Below are 19,070 nucleotides of genomic sequence, written 5' to 3'. Positions count from 1 at the left end.
CTTATACTTTAAAATATAAGTGAAGGCAGAACACCCACCATTTTAGCTCTTTCTTCCCTTGATTCAGAGAGTAAATACCTTGTTTATACTGTTGTAGATGCAGAAGCTGTGGGCTTACAAGAGAATGGCCCCATTTATTTTAAGGCACATCACAATTTAAACAGTGTTGAAGATAATCAGAACACAAATAAGAAGCTTACTTTCCCAAAAGATCTAAATGTTGATGAGAAAGGAAAAGACTAGGGAAGGTGAAAGAGAAGAAGAAAGAATAAGGACAGTGAAGTTCAGGAAAAAATTAAAGTTTTGAGGTTCCAGAAATGAGAGAAAAGAATGGAGTAAAGAAAAGAGAATAGATACAGATGGAAAATTTGTACACCATAAGTTCCTGTATTTCAATTGTGACTTCTGAAAGGAATGATGAGAAAAACAAAGCCTTCCTATTTCTCAGTTCTTTTCCTTGCCTTCTTTTCTTCAGTGCAAATGTGATTTAAGAAATCACAGCTTAACCAAAAAAAAAAAAAAAAAAAAAAAAAGACAAACTAACAAAACAAACCACAATTGGGTTAATTTCTACTCTTTTCCATTTATCTTTGGAGAAAAATCATCTAAATGGCCACATTTATTCAGTGCCTTATTTGTGCAGAGAATTGTGCCATCCATTATTAGAGAATACAGAGAGAAAAAAAGTTAGCTAGGAAAAACAGTTCCTGCCCCCAAGGAGCTCACAGTCTAGTTAGGAAGTCAAGACCAAAATGTGTGAAAAGGCAAATGACAATTCAAAGCAAAATGTGATAAGGAGCCAAGGAGGGATCCAGACTATAGATAATATAATTTGGGAGGAAGAGACTGGGGTAGCCAGGGAAAACACTAAGCGAATATGCTTTTTTAAAACCCCCTTTCTACATTGGTAGAATCCCTGTACTGACAGTGTCCTTTTAAACCTGAATCTAATACAATAATCACAATAAGGGAGCATCTTTTAGAATTTAATACCATGGAAATTTCAGAAAGATTGAGATGGAATTCCAATATCTTTCACAAACAATAGGCGCCCTAAGTAGCACCTTGAGGTAACACAGTATGGTAAAGAAAGAACTAAAGAAGGTCAGGAAGGCCTGGATTCCCATCTCCCTCATACCTAACTGGCGGTGAGACAGGGGCAGGCCATTCATCTCTGCAACTCAGTTTCCTCCTCTATGAAACAGGTAATCCCTGCCGTTCTCACCTCACAAGGTTCCTTTGAGGTTCAAGTAAAATAATGTATTAAAGGGATATCGATTATGATCATTGGAACTTCAGATCATTTGGTGAGCAGTCAAATGCTCCACCTACCCTGTAATGGGGTAATTAGAGGATGCAATGGATACAATCCTGGGGCCAGAGTCAGGAAAATTCCTCTTCCCCAGTTCAAATCTGGCCTCAGACACTTAATAACTGGATAAGCAAGTCACTTAACCCTGTTTGCCTCAGTTTCCTCATTTGTAAAATGAACTGGAGAAGGAAATGGCAAATTACTCCAGTATTTTTGACAAGAAAATCCCAAAAGAAATCATGAAGAGTAGGACAGGATTGAACAACAACAAAAAATAAATAAACAACTAAACAGCAACCCTGTAATGGTTTTGAATGTAAGTTTCATATTTGTTTTAAATTTATAATATTATTTGTTTTACATAATGACTATCTAAATTCATATTTTTCTTCACATATATTTGTTAATTGAATGCTTATTCCTGTGTACAAAGAACTGCATAATAAATATGGGTGTGAGGAGGGCTAAAAGGGTCAAAAACTAGCTTATGGACCATGGGCCCCAGATTTAAGATCCCTCCCTGAAAGCCAAGAGCACAAGCCTGAAAGTCTGGTGACAGTTTTGCAATTACTGGCTGGGTATCCCTGAGTCAGTCACCCCGTCTTTCTAAGGCCTAGGATTCTTATCTGTAAAATGTCGATTTTAATCCCTAAGGTATTTCAGTCTCTATCATGCTCTAATTCCATAATTCTCAGGTGCAATGTCTAAAGCAGAGGTTAGCATTGTGAGTTCTGCTAAAGATGCCTTACTCATGTTTATTCTGTCCATATCTGCCTGGAAGTCCTGGATAATGGCTTTATCCCCAACACAGGAATAGAGGAATTCAAATACCAAATCCCTTTCTCTCTTTGCTAGAGATGCCTTTCATCATCTTCTAGATTGCTACCAATGCTCTCTCTTTTTAAGGATGTGGATTTCTGTCCAGGAAAGCCTAAATATTTCCCAGGATCAGCATGACCAAGAATAAAATTTGTCAGGGCAAGGGTGTTTTGAGGAGACTGGGAAAGCTCCCCCCTGCATCCACTACAGAGAACCTTGAAAAGTAATATTTTGGATTAAACATTGCCCTCTTCAAGCTCTTTTTTAATTCCCCTTTTATGACTTAGCTATGCCAGATCTCAAAGTGGATTACAGAGTGATAATCATCAAAACAATCTGGTACTGGCTAAGAAATAGAGTAGGGGATCAGTGGAATAGAACACATCCATTTACTAATGATCACTGTGATCTATTATTTGATAAACCTCAAGATCCATGCTTTGGAGACATAAATTACTGGGAAAACTGGAAAGTAATTTGGCAGGAACTAAATATAAACCAACATCTCACACTGTATACCAAGATAAAGTTAAAATAGGAACATGATTTAGACATGGAGGGTGATACCATAAACAAATTAGGAGACATGGAATAATTTGCCTGTCAGATCTATGGATAAAGGAAGAATTCATGATCAAATCAGAGAAAAAGTACATTACAAGATGTAAAAGGATGCTTTTGATTATCATTAAATTAAAAAAAAATGTTTTGCACACACAAAACCAATGCAGCAAGATTAAAAGGAAAGAAGAAAACTGGAGTGGGACAGGGAGATTTAAAACAAGTTTCTCTGATACCTACCTCATTTTCTTAAATATATAGAGAACTAAGTTAAATTTCTAAAAATACAAGTTATTCCCCAGTTGATAAAGAGTCAAAAGATATGAGTGGGCAATTTTCAGATGAAGTAATCAAAGCTATCTATAGTCATATAAAAATGCTCCAAATCACTATTGGTTAGAGCAATGCAAATCAAAACAACTCTGAGGTACTGCTCCACATCCATCAGATTGGCTAATATGATAGAAAAGGAAAATGACAAATGTTAAAGGGGATGTGGGAAAATTGAGAAACTAAAGCATTGTTAGTAGAATTGTGAACTTGAAATTATGTCCAAAGAGCAATAAAACTATTCATACTCTTCGAGTCAGCAATAGCTCTACTAGGTCTATATTCCAAAAAAGATTCTCCTTCCCCTCCAAAAAAAAAAATAATAAAGGAAAAAGGACCTATATGTAAAATATTAATAGCTGCTCTTCTTATGGTAGCAAAGAATTGGAGATTGAGGAAATGTCCATCAATTGGGAAGTGGCTGAATAAGTTGTGATATATGATTATGATGGAATACTACTGTGCTGTAAGAAATGACAAGCAGGATATTTTCAGAAAAGACTGGAAGGACTCACATGAACTGGTGCAAAGTGAAGTGAGCAGTACATAGTAAGAGCAATATTATATGATGGTCAATGTGAATGATTTAACTATTGCAGCAATACAGTGATCTAAGACAATTCTGGAGAACTCATAATGAAAAATGCTATCTATCTCCAGTGAAAGAACTAATGGAATCTGAATGCAGATCAAAACATACTTAAAAAAAAAACCAACATATTTTTTGTGGGCTTTTTTTTTGTTCTGTGTTTTCTTTCAAAACTTGACTAATGTGGAAATATGTTTTGCAAGACTATATATATATATATATATATATATATATATACACATATATATATCTAACAATTTGCTTGCCTTTTCAATGAAGGAGAAAAGGAAGGAGGGCAAAAGAAAATTTTAAACTCAATCATAAAAAAAGGAAGGTTTAAAATGTTTTATATGTAATTGGGGAAAATAAAAATAATTTAACAAGAAAAAAAATTTTTTTGAGAAAAAATATCTAGCTCCATAACATAAGGGTAAAAATTAGTTTACCAGGTTTCTTCCTAATAGAGGCAATAAAGGCAACTGAAAAACAGACCTTTTTTAGCCTAATTTCCATTTTTTACTAAGGGCTTCCTTCTGAGAAAAGGGGACGTTCCAAGGATTGGTGGTATATCTGGAAGTGTATATGGTAGTAGGTTATAGGGAAGATAGGCAGGGTAGAACCCTCACAAGCCCCTTAAAGAATTAAATTCTCATCATGAGGGAAAAAGAGGGGTCGAAGTACATAGTTTCTTCTCTCCCATTCAATTTGCGTTCACTTCTGCTCATTACCTGAAATGGGCAAAGAGCTAATATAAAGCATCCAAATCCATAAGTTAATTATCTTCTAAATATGTTGCAATCCAAGGGATAGCAACTGCCTCTACTCCTGCCCAGCTCTTTATAAAGCTCTTCTCAATGTGAAAGGCAGCAATGTGAAAACTGTCACACCAGAAAGCAGAGTGGGCTTCTGCTCAGTCCTCAGCTACCCCTTCCTCAATCCACTTTAAATAAACAGGATTTCCTTGGTCGATGGGAAGGCTGAAGAGTTCAGGAATTTCAAAAGGATGAACTGATCTAAAGAAAAAAAAAAAAAGATATGAATAAGTAGTTGGAAAGAAACCTTAGACCTTCATAGATGTGTGTATTTCATCTCATGTCCAATAGCCAAGAACAGTTTTGTAGATTATACTGGTTTGTTTTGTTTTTTTTAACCAGTGGCCTCGTTCCTCATCAAAGATCCTGCTGCACAGAGCCTTGGAGACTTTTGCCCTCTAATATTTAAAGAATTTGTTGCGGCAAGATAATTGTATAAATATGTATGCGTGCACTGGATTTAACATATTTCTACAATGTTTAACATATATTAGACTACTTGCCATCTAGGGGAGGGGGTGGAGGGAAGGGGGGGAATTGGAAAACAGGGTTTTGCAAGAGTTAATGTTGAAGAATTATCCACGCATAGGTTTTGAAAAATAAAAAGCTTTAATAAAGAAAAAAAAAAAAAAGAATTCGTGGTTTTATCACTAGAGTACCAGTGCAGATCACATTCTATCACTGACTTAAATTAGTCTCATTGAGTGACTGGGCTTCAGAAGACTGAGCTGACTCTTCCACCCATTAAAGCTGGGTGATCCCATGTACAGCATTTCTATTCTGTCTATTACGTTGTCTGTCTGTCTGTCTGTCTGTATGTGTCTCTCTCCTCCTCCTTCTCTGTCTCTCTCTCTCTCTCTCTCTCTCTCTCTCTCTCTCTCTCTCTCTCTCTCTCTCTCTGTCTCTCTCTGTCTCTCTCTCTCTCTGTCTCTCTCTGTCTCTCTCTCTCTGTCTCTCTCTCTCTCTCTGTCTCTCTCTCTCTGTCTGTCTCTCTGTCTGTCTCTCTCTCTCTGTCTCTCTCTCTCTGTCTCTCTCTCTGTCTCTGTCTCTCTCTCTGTGTCTCTCTCTCTCTGTGTGTGTGTCTCTCTCTCTCTCTGTCTCTGTCTCTCTCTCTCTCTCTCTCTCTGTCTCTCTTACACACACACACACACACACACACACACACACACACAGTAGAATTTCTGTTGCTAACGATAGCTTACTTGGGGGAATACACCTTCAGATATCTCACCTGCATAAGTGCATAAGTAAACATACAGGGAATTTCCTGAAAACTATTTAATACTATAGTTCCTGTTCAGGCAGCTCCACCAGCTAAAATGTAATACCCCATCCATACTGAAGGACTATGGCTAATGCCACGCACAGGCTCATTTAAGCATGTGCACCTTTGACTATATTTGGAATATTCATCAGATTCAGATCCAAGGAAAGGACTACAGATAGGCTGATGGAAAAGAAAATTCTCACCTGATGTAGTTGGAAAGTTCATGTATTTTTGAAGTCTTCGTTTTCACTAACTGTTCAAAAGAAACATAAGTGTTTCAGAAATTCGTTTCCAGATTATGTGATAGCTTTTTTGCCTCTGTTGAGCCAGCTGATGCAATTTTACCCCTGACACTGAAACTACGGATTTCTACTAAGATTCTCAGGAATGACCCAAGGTCTTGTACATAAAATTTAGCAGAGATAGAAATATGCCCCTATTCATCCATAAAATAAATGGGAATCCCACTAAGTGATTTCTAAGGCCCTTTCCTTCTTGAACATTGCATGTTCTTAAATCCATTTCAGCTATGATATTCAATGGTCAGGTCCCTTTCAGGTCTAACATTTTATGGTTTTATGAGATTTCTGTTTTAAAAATTGAAAATGATAAAAAGGAGGCAGGGTCTCTTCATTAGTTCGTTATTCCACCTTGTACCAGACCTTTAGAGTTGGACTGGTAATCACTACTTACCAAAAGGATTTCAGTAGCTTCTTCAATCTCTCCCTTCCAAAAATACCTAGAAGAGTTAATAAAATCATAGAAAAATATTATCCTGCTTTAAGATTAGGCAGAACTTCCTGAAATGCTATTCCCTTAATACTATATCACCAGTTCATTCCCTGATAGTTAAGAATAACTAAGATGAGAAGAAAACTTTAAAACCTGCTCTGCCCCATTTAATAAGGATTTCTAAGGAATGAGGACCTACCCTCTCTGTGACCTATCATAGAGAGATAGAACACAAAATCCTAGACTCTTGGGGCCAGAAGGGACTGCAAGAGACCAGCCTCAATTTTTTCTCTATTTGGGATTTCTCTGTATAGAATCTATGACATGTTCATCCAGCCTAAGTTTAGATATTTCCAGCAACAGGGAATTCACTAATCCTTGTTATATTTTTGTACAACTCTAATTGTTAGTAAGTTCTGTCTTTAAAGGAACCAAATTTTGTAACTTCCTTCTATTGTTTCTAGTTCTGGAACCAAGAGATTAAGGAAACTTACTCTGTCCACGGGCACCTGCTTTACATATCTGAATGCGAGCAATCCTCTCCCTTCCTTTCTTTGTGCTTCCCCCTTCTTTGGGTTACAAAGTCTAGTTTTCTACATGGCTCCTCCTATGACATAGTTTCCTAGGTCCCTTGCCATACATACTACTGCAGTTCATGTAACCTTCTTAAAGTGTGTCACTAAGAAGTAGACCAAAAGGTATTTAGTCAAAGCAGGAAATTTGGAGGATGAGTTCATCATCATAACAAGGGTAGAATTGGATAGGAAATGGGGTAAAGGTACATCACCATAAAAGGTCCTGTGGTGGAGTGGAAAGGGAAGAATTGGTTTTAGAATCAGCAAATCTGGATTCAGATACTGGCTAGACTACCATAGCAAATCAGCTCACCTCTCTGGGATTTACTTTCCTCATCTTAAAGAAAGGGAGGGAAGTGGACTAGTGGATTTCTAAAGTCCCTTCTGGTACTAAATCTTATGATAAATAATGTATATTTCATAAGACCTCTATCTAACACAATGGTAGCACAGGCACACATTTTGTAATTCTATTAATTAATTGGTAGAGCAAGATGTGGGTAAAGGAAAAGTGATATTATAAAGAGATATGAGTCTCATAGGAAAGAGCAATGTTAGAATTATGTGTCTGAGCAAATAATTTAATGGCGAAGTTTAGTTATAACCAAAGATGTGCTGGAGTGAGTTCAATTTAGCCTCACAAGAGTACAAAATTGCTAGCTTTTCGTTGAGAACATTTATGCCTCAGAAATTGGCAAACGCTAAAAATCAGAGCTTGAATTTTGTTGTTGGAACAACATCATTCAGATTTAATTACGTGGCAAATTCAATAATAATGCAGATTAAACTTAAAAGTGTATCTGAAGAGATGGTTTTTAAACCAGTATACCATTGGTTATAACATATTAACTTTTTAACGAACTGATGTCCTTTGGGAGAAATTATATACATACAGGAAGTGATTATGATTATGACTATGGGGAAAAGTGACGAGTCCTGAGACAGAGAAAAAAGCTGAAAACTATAGTGGAAAAGGAAGGCTGTGCAGAGAAAGGATATGAACTGGACTTTGAAGAACAAAGAGGAAGTAAAGAGAATATTCCCAGCATGCATTCCAACATTAGCCATGTGATATGTGTGGGAGGGCAGTGAAGAAATGCCAATTTAGATGGAGGAGAGGCTTCACATAGGGGCATAGTACATTTGGCCAGGTTATAGAGGCCTTTAAATGCCAGGGGGAGGAAATGCCATTCCATGGGGGACTCATTTCCCTAGAAGTGTGCAAGAATCCTTACATGTCATAATTCCCAGGTTGAAGCTGAAAAGGGACATTAAAAATCATCTAGTCCAACGCTCATTTTTAAGTGCTTATGGATGTACTTCATTTTTACGTTATTTTTATATGTACACATATTCATTGTTTCTCCCTTCCCCAAGGACCTATCCTTTGCCGCAAAAAGAAATTCAGCAAAATGAACCAACACATCAGTTGATGTCTGACAGTATAACCAGTGCTCCAAACCCATAGGGCCTCACCTCTGGAAGGAGAAAGAAAATGAGAAGGAAGAGAAGGATCTCCACAGTTTGTGAGGAAGAAGAGGATAAGGAAAAAGAGGCGAAGAATAAAGAAGAGAAAAGGAGAAAGAGGAGAATAAAGAAGAGGAGGAAGAGAAGGGAAAGAAAGAGAAGATGAATTTTTTAAAAGGAGGAAGAAGAAAGAACTGCATTTTCTCCTTTCTTTAAGGATATTGTTGATTCTTAGAATTACATAGCATTCATTTTCTTCCCTACGCCATTCATCATCCTTTCTAGATTATCAGAAGCTGAGTTATTTGCTCAGTGACTAGGATGTGAAGCTAATCCCTGACTTCTAGGTGCCCTATTTGGCAATGTACCATCTACTCCTCAAATTTACTAAGGGATTATATTGACTTTAATTTCCACATTGTCTGTTTTTTGGTTCAAATACTCACCCAAACATTAAATGATTACCATAGTTCAAACAATGGATTACTTTTGAGAGCAGCAGTGTTAATAGAAATAGTTTTGTGCTACAAACTGTAGGGGATCTGTAATCTGATTAAAACACAGTGGACTCTGTCAGAAGATGTGGATTTGAATCGAGAATTCTCAACTTATTGCCTATGAGCTCTAAGACTCTGTAGACTTCATGTTTTATTTAGATGAAATGAGAATGATGAAGTAGAATAGGGGTTCTTAACCTTGGGCCCTTTACCTTGTTTAAAATAATTTTTAAAAATAACTATTAGCATTTAGTTGGTTTCCTTTGTAATTTGAAGTACTTTATTTTATGGATTAAAAGGCCCATAAACTGGAAATTGAGTGGATGCCCATCAGTTGGGGAATGGCTAAATAAGTTATATTAAGAATGTCATGGAATTTTATTGTTCTATAAGAAATGATAAGCAGGCTGATTTCAGAAAATCCTGGAAAGACTTACATGAACTAATGGTAAGTTAAATGAGCAGAACCAAGAGAACATTATACATAGCAACAAGATTATATAATGATCAAATGTTATAGTCTTGGGTCTTTTTAACAATGAAATGATTCAAGATAATTCCAATATATTTGTGATAGAAAGAGCCTTCGCATCCAGAGAAAGAACTATGGGTTCTGAATGTGGATCAAAGCATAATATTTTCACCTTTTTGTTGTTGTCTGTTTGCTTGTTTGTTTTTTCTTTTGATCTGCTTTTTCTTGTTCAGCATGACAAATATGAAAATGTGTTTAGAAGAATTGTACATGTTTAATCAAATTAGAGGGGTGGGGGAAAAAGGGAGAAAAATTTGAAACACAAAATTTTGCAGAAATAAATATTGAAAACTATATTTTCATATATTTAGAAAAATAAGATATTTACAAAGGGAGTCCATGATACAAAAAAGTTTAGAATACTTCCTGGCTTATTCTGGAGAGCAATTTGGAACTATGCCCAAAAAGTTATCAAACTGTGCATACCCTTTGACCCAGCATTGCTGTTATTAGGATTATATCCCAAAGAAATACTAAAGAGCGGAAAGAGACATGTATAAAATAAAAAAATAAAAAATAAAAGAATACTTCCTGGCTTTCAAGATCTCTTCTTCTGGGTCCCTATGCCTTTCAATTCTGTCTTTATCTTGTGAGTTATAGGGAGCCTTTAAAGGGTTTGGAGAGAGGTTTTGGAGAGTGCCATGATAAAAGGATGGATTCCTATCACAGGTGTTGTTCTAGGGATCTCAGACATGCTCCTCTGAGGGGTCTTGGGGTGAACAATGAGGAGACTACTGTGCTGACACGAAGCCTGGCCCTGCACATAGCCCCTCCCCCAGTGCCCAAGGTGGGAACCCCAAGGGAGAGCAGACTACTCACAGAGAGGAGGCCCTCGGCAAGATATTCACACAGGCAGCCAGCTTCTTATCTAGGATGGTCCTGAGGCAGAGAAAGGAGAGGGGAAAGTAAGTGATTCAGAAAACAATTTTTTGCCAGAATCCATTGTCTTTGAACAGTGGACTGGCCTCTTGGGTATAAACTTTGTGACTCCAGGCAGAAGTGTGTTGTTAAATGTTTTAACAATCAGCTCTCTTAAAAACAAACAAAAAACCAAGACCACATACACACTATAAACAAGACATACTTTAAGCTGTATTATTATCATTTCCTCCATCACTTTCTGAAATCTGAGCAATCAATAAAACAATCGACTAAGCCCTGATTTATAGCATTTTCTCATTTCTGAAGAGTAAATGCTCCCAAAGAAAATGTAACCATCAGCATCCTAGTTGGAGTTTACCCCAATATAACAGAAAAAGAAAAGTGTTAGAAAGCTCAAACTCTTCCTCTTCCAAGAACTAGTAAAAAAGATTAAGCTTCTCAGAAAAAGCTTGCTTATTGAAAGGACAGATTGTTAAAGACTTTGAAGAGTACCCTGGGATAGAAAACCTATGGTCCAGGAAGTTAGAGCCAGGAATTATAACAACACTCATTGGAGAGGACTTTAAGCTTTACGGGGTGTTTCCACATTTTGTGAAGGAGAAAATACAAATGCTGCTAGCCCCATTTTAAAGATGAGAAGGCTGAGACTCAGGAAGGTGTGACCAAAAAATCCAAGATCACACAGTTAGCTGTTGACAGAAGCAGGAGCCCAACCCAGGTTTTCAGAACTATAAGCTCCAAAGTCCCCTGCTCTTTCCACATGCATGCTGCTGCCCCATTTCAAAGCCTGGGGAACCTTAATTTAAGGGAACCTGAAAATGTGCACTCAACAGAATGAACTTTCTTTGTTGTATTAACTGAGACTCTTTGTCCCATTAGAATTGACCTATTTTATTCTCCCTCAAGTACTGGTCTGGACTCTATTTAACTTTCCCCATTAGCTTAGCACCATAAACACCGCCCTAGCTTTCTGCCACTCTTAGAGGCGACACTCAAATTCCAGCATCTAAACAACCCTTTTAGTTGCATTGAGGATGGTAGAATAGGCAGTCTTGTTTCTACAGCAACTGCTGGGCTATTTACTCACTCCTAACAGCCACACTCCAGGATTAATCTCAATTTGCTTAATCAGAGATGGGTGGCAATAAAAAGTCAGGCCTGAGTGGTGAGGGAAAAAAATTTAACCCACTTTGGTCAGAGAGGGCAAAGAAGCATTACTTTTTTTTGGGGGGGGGGAAGAAAGGGGAATTGCTGAATTTGGTTTCATAGAATCTGTCTGATTCTCAGCTCTATTAATTATTTACCTGTGTGACTTTTGGCACTTACTTCCCACTGGACTTCAGTTCCCTGTCTCTAAAATAAGGGAATCGGACCAAATGATCCCTCATGTCCCTGCCATTTCTCAGTCCTATTTTTCTAACAGCTCATGTATTCTGCCAAAGGGGAGATGTCTCAACTCAGGAATGGTGAGGGAAAGGTTGAATGACTCAGCTCTCCTGCCAGGTCAGATCTCACAATAACTGCCCATCCTCCAGCTCTCAACCACTTGGGGAACATGTCTAATGTTATTATTGGACTTAAATTCAAAACACACATGCACGTATCAATAAGTCATGTAAGAATTACCCAGATGCTCCTTCTGTACTCAGAAAACAAAGGACTAAACAAAAGCCCTGTAGCCACGAGGGAACAGGTTTGCTGGCCACATACTGTAACCAGAGCCTGTGTAAGTCATTAGCCCTTAGGAAGAAGAGATCAGCTCTCTTTCCCAGGAACTTTGACAACTATGTCATGAAACCACTTGGCCTTGGAAGATAAGTTAATGCTTTGGGGCAACAGAAAGGAACACAGAGGGACAAGACAGAAGATTGTAATTTGCCACAATGTTTGCAAAGCTCTTGAGGGATGCAAACTGGGAAGGGGTCCTGAATAAGTGACAAATTAAAGGGGGAGGAAATATTGCTTCAGTTTAGGAAAAATGTCCCAGAAACCCAGACTAAATGGGATGGGCTCTCCCATGAAGGACACAAGCTGGGAAGTGGAGTAGGTGAAATGCTTGCTCTGTCGGCTCTCTCCCAGGGAAGCAGGACACATTAAGGGACTGAGCCCCTGCCTTCTGTCCCATTGTCTGACCTTCTAAGGAAGGGCACTCTAGAAACCAGAGGAAAAAGCGACCAGCCATGATCAACTTCATCTCAGTTACCAGAAAAAGTTTTGACTATTTGCATGATTTTGGACAAGCTACTCAACCTCTCTAGTCCTTAGTTTCCCCATTTGTAAAATAAATTTTTGGCTTTAAAGGCCTTTAAGGTCTTAAGCAGATCTAAAGCTATAATCCTATAAATGTCTCCTAACTACAGTCTTTCTAGATGGCAACTGGGTAGCTCAGACACATTCTTGGAAAAGTCATGGGTTCAGATCTATGAAAAGAGAAGGGAATTTAGAGACTGATTAGCCACTAGGACCCTCATAATCTCCTAATCTGTACAAAAGGGAAAATAAACTTTTCACTTATCATTTGAGAATTGTGAGCAAAATGCTTAAAGCAAAATAAAAAATTGAGATAGTAACCTTTTAGGATAATAAGATTTAGAGCTAAGGAGGATCCTCAAAGTCATTTGGTTCAAACCCTTTCATTTTACAAGATACTAAAGTAGAGAAAAGAAATTACTTACCCACAGTCATACAATGGAGTAATATGAGAAGTGAAACTAGAACCTGTTGATTGACATCCCCATTCTGTAGGAACAACAATGCTAGCCCAGAGGAACAGATGTATGGCCTATCCTACCCTTGCCTCCCTTAAGATCTTTTGTATCCAGAAAGTTTCTGGGTCTGTTTTCTGTCCTCTGGGCTCCTGGTTTTGGGAACACCAGTTCCTGTGGGGAATAGTGGGAGAGTCACATACTGCAGGGCTGGGGTAAAGTAGGCACTGAATAATTCATGTCTCGCCTCAGGGAAGGGAATGAATAGTGTCCCTGTGTACTACAGACCAGTGGTGTCTCTGGTCCTATGTTCCCTCCAAATTAAATATTAATATGAAGAAAATTAAAGAAAAAGACTCAGTAGAGGAGAAATGAAGGCAAAGCCAGAGTTGATCTGATCTTAGCTGCCATAATCATTAGTTTTCCACAAAAGGCCATTTAGTTCCAGAAAGGATGGGGTGCATTTTTTACCTTTTTTGAGCATTGCAAAAAAACAAAAAAAACAAAAAACAAAAACAAAAAACCCCCCCAACAACTGGTTGTAAATAAGGAAGGAGGGGGCCCAGCAGGCTAAGTAAGTAGGGCTGTTTTCCTGCTTGCTTAGTGGCAATTTTCTTTATGGTTATCTTTTAATATGAGTAAGGCTATCTTGAGCTATCAGGAAGAGGAAACAGGCTTGTTCTACTTGGCCCCAGAGGGCAAAACTCAAGCAATAGGAAGTTATAGGGATGCAGGTTTTAATTTGACATAGAAAATAATTTCCTAGAAATGGGCCCCATCACCAATGGAAATTGGCTTAGTTTAGGGACACCCCATCAAAGTAGCTGGCCTCTTGAGTGGTATTCTATAAGGAGGATTCATACTTCATCCTAGGTTTGTACAGAGTAATCTCTAAGATCACTTCCCTCTCTAACATTCTATATTCTCATTTTGATTCCATTGACCCTGAGGGAATTAAGGAAATTAGAACAAGTGGTTAATTGTGGGGATTAAATGAGCCAACCTCACTGATTCCATCTTCTGACTCAATTTGGGAACTAGCTTAGTTTCTCTCCTAAATGTATAGGGCTGAGCAGTTTTAGCCCAGCAAGGGAACAACCAGAGCCCCATTCCCAAGGCAATATAACAATTCTGACGTCTTCTGGCCCACCAACTGGAGCCCTGAGCCTTATAACCCATCACTGTACCTGGCTATGTCTCTGGCAATCTGTTCATTGGGGCAGTTGACAAAGGCAACCGAGTGAGTCCCAGAGAGGTAACTGCCAGTAACCGCTGAGTGGAGTTGGAGGCTGATGGTCCTCAGCATAGGATATGACAGGAGGAAGGCCACTGCCACCTAGAGAAAAGTTAGGGGAAATGGGTCAAGATTGCCTGGGTCTACTCAGTCCTCCAGAGAAACATAACCCTTGTGGAATCACATTCATTCATTCATTCATTGAGGCAGCTAGTGATTCAGTAGAGGGCTGGATCTGGAGTTAGGAAGATACTGAATTCAAACTAAAACACGTTGTGTGATCTTCAGCAAGTCACTTAAGTTCTGCCTGCCTCAGTTTCCTCAACTGTAAAATGGAGATAATGATACCGCCTACCTCCTGGAATTGTTGTGAGGGTCAAATGAAATAATATTTGTAAAAGTGCCTAACAGTGCCTGGAACATAGCAGGCATGATGTAAACACTTTCCCTTCCATTCATTTGACAAACACTTATTAAGTGTCTCCAGTGTATAATACATTGTGCTAGGGACTAGACAGATATAAAGTTTGGATAAAATATGGTCCCTGCCTTCAAAGAGTTTATAATCTTGAAGATGGATAAAACACAAACATACAATATTACACTAAAATAAATGCACTAAATAATTGCAAAACAAGCTACTATGTGAGATCCATCTGAGCTACATTAAAATTATGGCACCCATATTGGCCCAGTACTAGCCTAAGATTCTGTTTAGCCCCACTCATATAACTGCCTGTCTTATAGGCTTACAAGGTTTCAGAGTTGGAAAGGACCTCAGAGAACATTTGTTTAGTCCAAACTCTGCCTGAATAAAAACACTCTCTAAAATACCCTCCCAAATATGGTCGTCTGGTTTTTGCTTGAATATCTCCAGTAGTGGGAAACTCCTGTCCTTAGCTACAGCCCATTACAGGGTAGTATAGTGTGAAATGTTACAAAGTTATCCCTCATATCAGACTTAAATTTGTCTCTCCACAAATTCTACCCATCCACCTCTTAATTGTGCCTTACGGAAATAAGCAGAAAAGGTCAACTCCTTCTTTCACATGGAAGAACACTTGAGGGTTATCATCTTTGCCCTGAATCTTGTGTTCCCTATGTTAAACACTATGACATGCTCTCAAGACCCTTCAGTAGTCTCTTCCCCAGGACTCTCCCTAGCTGATTGGCTTTCTTCCTAACATGTCACATCCTGACGAGCACAGTAATCTAGATGTGGTCTGACAAAGGAGACTGGGAACTCACTTCCCTAGTTCTGTATCCTTTTCGCTTAATGTAACCTAGGGCCTCGTTAGCTTTATCCATTAAAACCCCTTTCAGACAAACTTCTGTCTAACCACAGTTCTACTCTCAGGGAACTATTGAGCTGACTTCTTGAAGCCATGTATCCAACTCCAGCTTCTTCAGACCATGTGTGAATATGCACTCCTCCCATTCCCAGTTCTAAACCATGAGCCCTTGGTAAGTGCATCAGCGCAGTGACACAAGTCCTTAGGCCTAACTCTCCATCAGAGTACTACTGCATTTGTGTCACAGGACCTGCATTCGAATCCCGAGCTGGACAGATATGGACACTCCATCTGACCTCGGGCAAGCTTAAGTCCTCTGGGACTCAGGAAGTAAATCAGAGACTGGATCAGCTCTAAGGTCTATTCCAAGTCTAAATCCTATGGTCCTAAGTGTGTAACATTGGGCAAATCACTTAGCTTCTCCTAAGCCTCAGTTTCCTCATTTGTAAAATACAGATAATACTATCTATCCTATTTACCCCCTTGGGCTTTGATGAAGTTTAAAATAAGACGGTTGCTGTTAAAGGACGTTCTAAAGTATATTTACTTGATTTTTCCCCCCAAATTCCTTTAACATCTATGTTACCATCATACAAATAGAGAACTTTTTTTTTTTTTTTTTTTTTTTTTTTTTTTTTTTTTTTTTTTTTAGCAAGAAGTGGTGTCAGGAACAAATACTAACGTGGTCAGAAGAGAAATTTCCGGCATGTTCTCAGCCGGTACCCCCAGCGCTCTCTGGAAGGGCCCCGCGTTTGGGGCACCGCTGGCTCTCCCCCCTCTTTGCCTCGCTTCTGCTCTCCTCTAGCTCCCAGCTTGGCCGGCTCCTCTAGCTCCCCAGCTTGGCCGGCTTCTGGATTCTGGCAGGGTATGACTGCTGCCTTTATTTCCTGACTTTCTGTGACTGAATGGCGGGCTGGGTTTTCTCTGCCAGAGCCGCATCTTTCTTCTCATCTACCTCTGTCGAGGCCGCCCAACTGCTCTAAAATAAGCCGGCCGCTTGAAGAAAAGCGTTCGAACCTGAAATGCAGTGGGTTTTTAATGATTCTATATGACTGAGTGATAGGCTGTCAGAAGTGAAGAGGATCTTAGGGACTTAAGTCATCCAGTCCAACCCAGTTTGCCAGGTGGGGAAGAGCCAGAGAGAGCGCGACGAACAGGAGACATGAAGGACAAATCAGAGCAGAGGACCAGGGGACAGAGAGCCGGCGGCGGACACCTGAGCGTGCGGCCTCGCTCAGGACCCTCCCATTTCAGAGGTGCTTCTAAGAGACACAGAGCCCAAACTACTTCACTTCCTTCCAGAGAGCCCCGGCCTAGGGGCTATTTTGCATTAAAAACAAACAAACCTCCCTTTAATGGGATAAAATAAGCGCAATAAAAGTTAATTTAAGCGTGACTGAGACCCAAGTTTGCGGCGTTTTACTCCCCCTCGCCCCACGGGCTCCTGCTTCACGGGTTGGGGGTCCCCACTTTTCCTGGGCCTCCGGCGGTTTTCTCCGGGCGGAGGGGAGGAAGGAAGAGCTCCGTAGGGAGGGGCGGCGGCTGGCACCGCTGTCACTCGGGGCGGAGAAGCGGCTCCCCGCTCTTTCCGAGGGCCCGCGGCTCGGCGGCCATTCCTGGTCCACAGCCCGCAGAGGGTGAGCTTTAGCGGCAGACGGGTCGGGGTCCGAGGACAGTGCGGAGCTCGCCCCCTGCGTGGAGCACTCGCGGCCCTCTCCGGGGCTCGCTCTCCTCCTCCGTACAACGCTGAGCTGAGCGAGGATCCTCCGGGACTCTGAACCCCGAGGTCCCCAAAGTCCCAGGGAACCCCGTGCGGGGCCGGGCACTCACCAGGAGCCAGAGGAGGCAGCCGGGCCGAAGGCAGCTCTGAGCGGTAAGCGGCGGGCAGCGCGGAGCGAGCCACTCCATGGTGCCCGGAGGCTCGGCGGGCTGCGGGCCCGGCTCCTGCCCCGCGGCGGAGCTGCCACCGGCGCCCTCGGGGACCCCGCAGGCCGTGCGTGGCCCAGGACCGGGGGTGGGCGCTTCCAGACTCTCCAGCCCCTCCCCTCCCTTTCCCGAGGCTCCTCCTTCCAAGAGCTGCCTTGGGATTAGCGCCAGGCTTTTCCACCTGCTGCTGCCTAAACCGCTCCCCTCAGCTCCGAATGGGGAGTTCCCTTTTTCCGGCAGGTTTTCTGTCTCCACCGGAGAGTACTACCGGAGTGCTCAGGTGCCGGCCGGACGGTTCTGCAGCGGGGCGGGAGGCGAGGAGCACCCCAGAAGGGTCCTAGATCTTAGAGCTGGGAGGAACTTTTATCTGCGGTTCATCCAGTGCGACACTAATTATGCAGAGGATGTCCGGCTCCGAGGGGAAACCCAGACTGCCAGTGTACCTGGGGGAAGAGGGAAAGGCGGTGACTGGCTTACATCTGCGATTTCTTCCCTCAAAGAAACTCAAGTGTGGAAACTTCCTCTACCGGAGGAGGTCATCAATTCATTCGCGATTTACCGTCTTTTTAAAGAATTAAATGGAGGCCCTGAAAAGTGATTTACCTCTGTCACAAAGCATGATTTACCTAGGACATATAACATGTGTCAGAGGCAAGCCTTGGACCCAAGTATTCCTGTTTCTAAGGCTGGTCCTCCGAAAAATCGTAATGATTTTCATAATTATCAAGATAATCTGTGTAATGAATGTATTAATAATCTAGATTTCTCAAGGCTGCTTCTTCCGGCCCCGGAGTCAGTCTCACAGTAAAGCATAAAATGACCAATCCATTCTTGACAACGTTCTCGGGAACTCAGATCCAGTTCCCCACCAAGTAACGACCTGCGATTTGAAACAGCACTTACGGACTGATCCGCAGGACCGGAGCAGTCAGGGAGAGCAGTCAGGCTCTGAAAATGATTGTACCGCAATCCACCTTCTCCCTCCCTCCCTCCTTATGATGGTGTATAAAACCTCTACCTTTCCTGCGACAGAAAGGGGTTCCTGCCCAGGAAAGCTTCCAAATGCAAACTGTACTCCTCATTCCGATAGTGATTAATTAAACTGCTGCTTGATCTCTAAAGCCTGTCTCTGCTCTGTGTGGCTGCAGCTTCTCAGAGTTTAAAAACCAAGACTGTAGAATTCTGTCAACACCCTCTAACTTTGTATCACCCCTGGTTGCTGTCTCACAAATAATAATGGCTAGTATTTACGTGATACTTTAAAATGTGCAAAGTACTTATTATTTTCAACCTTGAGGAGCTGCTCCTGGGCTTCTGTAAGGGCTGAAGGTATCATAGTCACTCCCTGTTTTGTTCCTTGGTCCAAGCTATTTGCACAGGCTTCAATCCTGGTGAGTTTGGCCTCTAATTGAGGGCAGTTATTCACTTTTGTTTTTTCTTTCTTTTCTTTTTTTTTTTTTATCTTTGGGAGCATTCCCCCCCCCCTTTTTTTAATTATAGCTTTTTATTGACAGAACATATGCATGGGAAATTTTTAC

The 19,070-nt window shown here is 40.7% G+C and overlaps 1 protein-coding gene across 1 annotated transcript; it reads right to left on the bottom strand.

Moving 5' to 3' along the window:
* Positions 1-560: 560 nt before the first annotated feature.
* LOC141557379 (protein CutA homolog) lies at positions 561-17,788 on the bottom strand. The gene is made up of 6 exons (XM_074292923.1): positions 17,437-17,788; positions 14,268-14,416; positions 10,313-10,372; positions 6,384-6,429; positions 5,894-5,943; positions 561-4,624 (listed from the first exon to the last, which is right to left on the bottom strand). Exons 1-6 carry the CDS (start codon positions 17,512-17,514, stop codon positions 4,522-4,524), a joined length of 486 nt encoding a protein of 161 aa, XP_074149024.1. The 5' UTR covers positions 17,515-17,788; the 3' UTR covers positions 561-4,521.
* Between the last annotated feature and the right edge of the window lie 1,282 nt (positions 17,789-19,070).

The sequence above is a fragment of the Sminthopsis crassicaudata genome, chromosome 2 (assembly GCF_048593235.1).
Source record: "Sminthopsis crassicaudata isolate SCR6 chromosome 2, ASM4859323v1, whole genome shotgun sequence".
NCBI classification, from domain to species: domain Eukaryota; kingdom Metazoa; phylum Chordata; class Mammalia; order Dasyuromorphia; family Dasyuridae; genus Sminthopsis; species Sminthopsis crassicaudata.
Note: the sequence above shows the minus strand (reverse complement) of the source record. Positions and strands in the feature narration are given on the sequence as shown.